General features: G+C 37.8%; 1 protein-coding gene across 1 annotated transcript; it reads right to left on the bottom strand.

Moving 5' to 3' along the window:
- Positions 1-83: 83 nt before the first annotated feature.
- On the bottom strand, positions 84-7,591 carry LOC126830203 (beta-1,4-galactosyltransferase galt-1; the record flags this gene model as incomplete). The annotated part of the gene is made up of 4 exons (XM_050560541.2): positions 7,179-7,591; positions 4,651-6,905; positions 1,265-1,766; positions 84-945 (listed from the first exon to the last, which is right to left on the bottom strand). Coding segments are annotated over exons 3-4 (1,215 nt in total), but the record flags the coding sequence as incomplete, so codon positions are not given.
- Between the last annotated feature and the right edge of the window lie 934 nt (positions 7,592-8,525).

The following is an 8,525-nucleotide window of genomic DNA, read 5'->3' as shown; positions in this document are numbered from 1 at the left end:
TCTCACAAAATTAGAGGTTTCATTAAAGTTTTATATATTATTTATAAATTAGAAAATGTTTCAATAATTTTCGGAACCAGTCGTTCACTTAGGGTATGCATTGTGTTGTCTTCTGCGTAGGGAGTGCGCATGTCAATGGAGTATTTTGTTCGGTAGTGATGCAACAAGGCCTCGTTTGTGGAAACTAAACACTCATGGTAGGCCTTATTGTAGAACTTGGCAGCCTTATGTATCTCCATAAAAGACACAAATTCCGGCTTAACCAAGACTTTTGAGCGAGCTCCCTGTTTTGGAAGAACTTTTGCATGCGTAGTTTTTAAAAAATACGTCATGCTGTACTTCATTGCGTCATTTCTACCGGTGAAATTTTTAGTGGTTGAGTTAAAAAAAGTTGGAAAAAATGCAGAAGTAAAAGACGCCGCGGCACAGTTTTTATTTTGAAAATATTTGTCAGTGATGCCATGCCATGTTTTAAAAACAGGGGAGACAACTACTTCGTCTACGTCAGCAAATAAAACGTATTTTGATTGGTGCATGTTTCTGTACAGACAGTCATGCACATGCGCCAGTTGTCCATAATAGTGAATGTCAGACGTGTTAATGGGTAAATTCCATTGTTGTAACTTCACTACACCATTTCGTTGATAAAATCTCAACACATCGTTGACTGTGGATTCACGAAAATCATACATAATAAACATTTCCATACCAAACATCCGATCAGTTTCCATCATTTGAATGAGCGCCATTTTGTCATGAAAGTCATAAAAAGACGGGACGCATCGAGTGAAATTACGTTGCAGGATGGTGTGTTTTTGTACATGGAGGTAATTTGAAAGGTTCTTCATTGGTTCTGTCTCTAGTGTGGAGCTGGACACAACTGAGATAATTTCTGATTTTTGTGGTGAATTCGACAGCTTGCACGTGATTATGCCGGAACGGTACCTGAATAAGACGGGTCAGTAAGTACAATTAAATCTCATCATGTCGAAATAAAGGGCAGGTAACCGGGTTACTCATTCGGACTAGACTGGCAATAAAATTATGTTCTCCCCACTGACTTCATCACAGTTCTTGGTCGTATACCAGAGTTCAAAATTTGGGGACAAATGAAGCACACACTCACTCTAATTATATTTCCCTTCTACATTGTTTATTTATAAATTGTAAATGTATCTATATCTGACAGGGTGAGGGGTTTAATATGTCTTTTCCCGAATCCCTATACAGGTAAAATAATACATTTTTAATATTAAATACTTACTTATATCCCCATCTGGGTTCAGGTATATATTCTAATACAGCTGGATAGAAAACATGTTGTTCGGCTACTGTATGAGACACACACTTGAAAACATCCGGCGTTAAATGGTCACGCAGTATGGCTACAATCCGTATAACAGGTGCGTCTCTGTTGTCGTAAAACGCAGAATAGACGTACGACTCGTGTACATCACCCACTGGCTGAAACCCAGATTTTACTGTGTAGTTTTTTTCGTCCCCTGTCAATGATCGTATAAAACGTATAGAGTTATTCACAGATATTCCTATTATAAATAAACTTAGTACACTAGCAACAATAATCGTACAAAATACAAATCGAAAAAACGTTTTCATTTTGATTCAGTTAATTTCACCGTCTTTCAGTATCTGTAATTTGTAGAAGTGAGAATCTTCTATAATAAATATAGACTGGATGTATCCTTTAAACTGTTTAATACCGGCAAACATTAGGCAGAGTGACTGTCCTGGACATGGGATAACACCTAAAATGTTGAATGAAATGTACAATTCGGTATTTAAAGAGGCTATTGTCCACGGATTAAATTACTACATTTACACAGTACAAATGCAGGTAACAATACAATATAAAAGACAATACATGTAATTACAAATAATAGAAATAATAAGGATTAAGCTTACTATACAATTAATGGGTCGGCTATCGACCGCCGTTTACTAATCATGTAGTCATACAAGGTTAATGGTTTCAGGTATTATTAAATGAATAAAGGAAGAATTACAGGTTAATGAATAAATGTACGATTATATCACCATTACAGTATAACGGATTAATATGTGTAGTTTAATGGTCGAGTGTGAGACATTAAAGTAGCTAAGTCTCTAACTCAATATCATCCAAAATCTTTGACATTGAAAACACGAATTATTTGTCAATTTAAATCAACATTGATGGTGTGATCTTACCGAGAAAAGATGGGCTTCTGATATCCAATATTTAAGACAAAATAAAGAATACCATTGGTATACGAATCGTGTACCATAATGCGTTTCAGGCCCATTCTAACAAGGGACTCGAAGAACGAGGCTAGACATATCGGGAGAGCATGCGCAATAAATACTATGTAGACTAGAATAACCAGACCCTAGAAATTTTCATTTGATTGAGACTTCAGACATATTTCGCCGAACGTAACTGATTTGAAATTAGAGTAAAAATGTAATCGATTGAATGTAAATATATTCCTATTACATTATTATATGCGTTACGACCCATTTTCAATTTTTAGGTCCAAAATATTAGCGATTTAGCTCCTTTAAGTAATATATTGATATTGTACGAGTGCGATAGCACGAGGGCAATATCTATATATTACGCAATGTCTTGCACGAGACCGTTAAACAACTTAAAATACAGACACTGTCCAGCACGTGCATTTCAACTAGTATAAATAATATACGCTTGGCACATTGCCATCAAAGGATGGCGCCACATCTGTATTTTAAATCTGTCGAATAAACATCAGTCCTAAACAGATCAAACGAAACATATACATGTATTGCGTACGGAAGACCATTATGATCAATTAAATGAAAAATGAAATGAAATAGGCTTCAACATCCTACTGTTCTACTCCGACTGGTCTTGTGTGCTATGAGGGATATTGTTACAGGAAGCGGCGCTACGGCTACTCTTATATCGAATTCCATCTTTCAAAGGTTATTTACAGTGCACGCCAATGTGTACACGTGTCTACGATATCACCCTTAGTGGAAGTGGACGTAAAACTCCAGGAACGAAAGAACGTGACCTCGGTCTGGGGTCCCTAGTCAGGTCCTATGTCCTGCACCTCATTCTTGAACCTGTGACTTTAATAGATAACACCCCCTCTCACAAAATTCGTAACCCAGGCCGCCGCCCAAACCCTATCAGAGACACATGTTACGCAATACACTTCCCAAATAAGGACACCACCTGTTTCGAGGAACGTAATGCTTTCAGATATTTACTACGAACTACGAGATAGTTTTATTAAAATTCGTAATCATGAGATAATTTTAATTATAATTCGTAATTATGAGATAGAGTTACTAAAATTCGTAATTACGAGATAATTTTGGTTAAAATTCGCAATTGCGAAATATATTTAATTTGTTCTCATTTGGTCTTCCGTACGTTGATATTATTATTATTAAACATCCATTATGCAAGAGCTAAATCTGTCTATTGCAGGTCTTTCTTTAGGCCTGGAATGTTATCTAAATTATTAATTAGACATTAATTAACCTATCCAGATCATAATGAAGTCTCGATGGCATCCCTAGCCTGCGATCTTTAGTGGATTATGAGCCGATTTACTGCAGAACTTTCCTTCACGATTTAACGATTAAATGGATAATCGAGACTATGCTGTTTATCGTACTGACTTTAGTAATGATGATCGAGGCTAGGCGGAAATTTCAATCGCTTAATTCTCGGTTCATAGTGGATCAATTTGAATGAAATTTTTAGCAAATTGCCTTTACATTATGTAGTTTTTATACGCCCACATTTTCATGTGGACGTATATTGTCGTCGCCCCTGTCCGTCCGTTCGTCCGTCCACAATTGTTTGTGAACAGTCTACAGGTCACAATTTTTATCTGATTTCAACGAAACTTGAAATATAGGTTTATCACCCTAAGATCTCGATTCCTTTCGATATTGGCATGTATCGGACTGTAACTTCATGGGTTATGGCCCCTGATTGTACGAAGGTCACAATTTTTATCCGAGTTGGTTTTAACTTGAAATGTATGCTTATAACCCATAGATCTCGGTTCATTTCGATATTCGCGCATATCGGAACGCAACTTCCTGAATTATGGCCCCTTATTGTACGAACAATCGCGTTTTTAGCTTGTGGACCCTATAGAGGTCATAATTTTTATCCAATTTAAAAAAACCTATTATTATATCACCGTTACACACTAAGGACGACTGAGTTCGAATTTCGTGAAAATCGGCCCAAAACTGACAGACAAAATGGCCGCCCTTCGTTCTCAAATAGCAGACAACATTTATCATCTGGTGGTGGGTGTGGTATTCAACGCCCAAAATGCCATGCCCCCCCCCCCCCAACTAGGCTAGATTAGCCGGTGGTGGTACTGAACAACAACAAAGCTGTTTTAGGTGGTACAAACTTCAGCTAATCTAGCCTAGAAATGGTCTGGAAATAAGATAACTCTTGTCAGGGATACTTCACCACCAGAAATGTCTGTCAGAGTGTTTTTGTAATACCTGAAGATGTACGGTACACTGCTGTACGATTTTCATGTGGTACACTTTTGAGCTAATCTAGCCTAGTTGGAGGCATGGTATTTTGGGCGTGGAATACCACACCCACCACCAGAAACCCGGCAAACTTACATTCTGATGATACCAGATATACATGCATTGATACCATATAGGAGAAAATTGGTACACTTTTCAGCTAGGTTGACCCCCTAGGCCAGCGAGACTGGATAGCGAGACTTTTGTGGAGAATGGGACCTCTCTTCTTTGTGCGACATTTTCGGGCACCGATTATTATTTGTGAATGCTGCTGCAACAGTCTGATTGGGTTATGGGTTTTCGGATCGTCATATAATGGAATATAATTTGTAAAAACCATTGGACATCTTTAACTCACGTGCTAGAATAGCAGAAAAACGTATTTGCAGCAGTTTAATTTTCCCTCACTCTCCAGTGCATCTGTGGACTAAACGATTGACTGGTTGTTTAAAAAATTCAGGTCAGCCACCTAAGTTAGGCTATATTTGACCACATTGATGTAGCTGTATCCACGGGCTGGAATAGAAGGAAAGGGCGTTCGTGGCCGTTAATTTTCTCTACATTCTCCGGTCGAAAGAAAACGATTGATTGGTTGATTGGAATTCCAGTCAGCCAACTAAAATCACCGCAGACGACGAACATGGTAACGCAGACGAACCAATGTTTTAACTCGAACAATATCTAACGCCCAGTGACTTATATACATGTATATTAACACACGTCATTCTTACCGCAATATAAAATCACGTGATTTCAAAATGGCATAATACATAACATTTGAATATCATGTGATCGCTGATTGGTGATGTGTGTAAAGTGGGAAAATCTGTTTCGCAAACGTTCGGCTTCAACACAGACGACGAACAGAATTCCAAATATCTAACACGTTCGATTTTACGAACATCTTTTCGGAACGTTTTTGTTCGTGTTTTTTTTAATTCGCAGACGGCGAACAAATTGATCGGATCAATGTTTTCATGAATGTTCGGTTAATATGTTCCACCGTGTATTAAACCGCTTCGAAGTTGCTGTATTCACGAGATGGAATATCAGGCTGTCAAAATTGCAAAAGGCCCCTACACGGTAAAATCCCAGCAACCGGCGTGGCCGTCTGTAAACGGGAATTCTATCGAGCATTTCCGGCCTGCTCCCCTAACATTCATCGGGCCAGTACTATACTTTTTGTAGATCATGTCTTTCCATTTGAGCGAAGTCTGTATCACTACAACACTGCGTAGTGGACGCTTACATCTGGCTCCCTTGATTTGATATTATTGTTGTTTATTTCTTTGTTCGTGTAGTTTCGCTTTTATTTTCGGGTGTGTTTTGCGTTTAGTGTAGTCCTCCTGCAGTTACTACTGTTAAAAGAAATTTAGGACTAGAACTAAACAGTCATGTACATTTTTCAACAATAAATCTCCACAAACTTGAAAAGTTTTCTTCGCGTTTTATTTATCTATAAATTAGTAAATGTTTTAATAATGTTCGGAACCAGTCGTTCACTTAGGGTATGCATTGTGGTTTCTTCTCCGTAGGGAGTGCGCATGTCAAGAGAGTGCGTTGATCGGTAGTGATGTAACAAGGCCTCTTTTGTGGAAACTGGACACTTATGGTAGGCCTTACTGTAGAATTTGGCAACCTTATGTACGTCCATAAAACACACAAATTCCGGCTTTACCAAGACCTTTGAGCGATTTGGAGTAACTCTGGTATGCGTAGTTTTCAACAAATACGTCATGTTGTACTTCATTGCGTCACTTCTACCGGTAAAATTTTTAGCGGTTGAGTTAAAAAATGTAGGAAAAAATGCCGAAGTAAAAGATGCCGCGGCACAGTTTTTATTTTGAAAATATTTATCAGTGAGGCCATGCCATGTTTTAAAAACAGGGGAGACAACTACTTCGTCTATGTCAGCGAATAAAACGTATTTTGATTGGTGCATGTTTCTGTACAGACAGTCGTGCATATGCGCCAGTTGTCCATAATAGTAAATGTCAGATGTTTTAATGGGTAAATTCCATTGTTGTATCTTCACTACACAATTTCGTTGATAAAATCTCAACACATCGTCCACTGTGGATTCACGAAAATCATACATAATAAACATTTCCATACCAAACATTCGATCAGTTTCGATCATTTGAATTATCGCCATTTTGTCGTGAATGTCATAAAAAGGTGGGATGCATCGAGTGAAATTACGTTGCGGGATAGTGTGTTTTTGAATATGGAGATAATTTAAAGGGTTCCCCGATGATTCTGTCTCTAGTGTGGAGCTAGACACAACTGAGATTATTTCTGGGTTTTTTGAAGAATTCGCCAGCTTGCAGATGATTATGCCGGAACGGTACCTGAAAAAGACGGACCAATAAGTACAATTAAACCTCGTTATGTCGAAGTCAAGAGGAGATAACAGAGTTAACTATTCGGACTAGACTGGCAATCGTCTTTCCATTGACTTTATCACATTTCTTGGTCGTAAACCAGAGTTTAAAATCTGGGCAAATGAAGCATTTATAAATTGAAAATACATGTATCTAAACCTGACAGGGTGAGGGGTTTAATATGTCTGTTCCCGAATCGCTATACAGATAAATAATACATCTTTAATAATAAATACTTACTTATATCCCCATATTTTGGGTTCAGGTATATATTCTAATACAGTTGGGTAGAGAACATACTGTTCGGCTACTGTATGAGACACACACTTGAAAACATCCTGCGGTAAATCACCGCGCAATATGGCTATAATCCGTATAACAGGTGCGTCTCTGTTGTCGTAAAACGCAGAATAGACGTATGACTCATTTACATCACCCACTGGCTGAAACCCAGATTTTTCTGTGGAGTCTTTACCGTTCCCCGTCGATGATCGTGTGTTCTTCTTAAATGGTATAAAACGCATGTTATTCACATATATTCCCATTATAAATAAACTTAGTAAACTAGCAACAATAATCGTACAAAATAAAAATCGAAAACGCGTGTTCATTTTGATTCGGATAATTTCCCGTCTTTCAGTATAATATATCAGTTGAATAAACACCAGTCCTAAAGGGAACAAATGAAACATATGTTGCCTACGGAAGACCATTTAGGGTCAATCAAATGAAGAATGAAATGAAATAGGGTTTAGCTGTTCTGCTCCGACAGCCCTAATGAGTGAAATTATGCCCGGACAGCAGGGCTACATCATATTCTTATGTACAAGGGGCCTCGGCTTTTGGTCCGATCCGGACGACTATACGTTGTCCCTCGCCAGGGAGGGGGGGTCAAGCCGGAAAATGCAAATGTTTTACGCTGTGCACCTGTTATATATACGGATAAGAGTAGGTCATCGAGCCGCTGCCAGGGCGAATTTCCCTCATATCACACTGCACGGTGTATGTCCGTCTTCATTGGCCAAATAGGACGTTAAACCCCATTTCATTTCATTTCTTACTCACTTCCTTTTTCATTGAAACAATTATAGTTCTGATTATCGCTAATTACGAAACAGTTGACACATCAATACGAAATAATTTCAACCCAACACAGCCAAGTGGTTCTGGGATAGTAAATACGAAATTGTATGAAAGTTTTTAATTAAAATTCGTTATTGCGACATAGTTTTGATTAAATTGTGTTATTACGAGAGAGTTTTGATTAAAATTCGTAATTACAAGATAGATTTGTTTAAAATTCGTAATTACATTTTTTTTCTCATTTGGTCTTCCGTACTTGTATAAGAGGAATAAGAATGCGCTGGCTTAACTTGACATTAGCCGGTACACACAATGCAATGCAATGTCGGATAAAATAAGAGTAACCGAAGAAATCAAGTCTGATATGACAGTTTGGTTATCTTTTTTGGATGAATTCAAAGTTATTACTTATTTTCCTGAGAAAAATTGGTCACACAACACAACATTAAGACTTTTATTTACAGTGTCTGTTCTCACAAACTAGGTTGTACAGCATATTTTAAC

The sequence above is a fragment of the Patella vulgata genome, chromosome 8 (genome assembly GCF_932274485.2).
Source record: "Patella vulgata chromosome 8, xgPatVulg1.2, whole genome shotgun sequence".
NCBI classification, from domain to species: domain Eukaryota; kingdom Metazoa; phylum Mollusca; class Gastropoda; family Patellidae; genus Patella; species Patella vulgata.
Note: the sequence above shows the minus strand (reverse complement) of the source record. Positions and strands in the feature narration are given on the sequence as shown.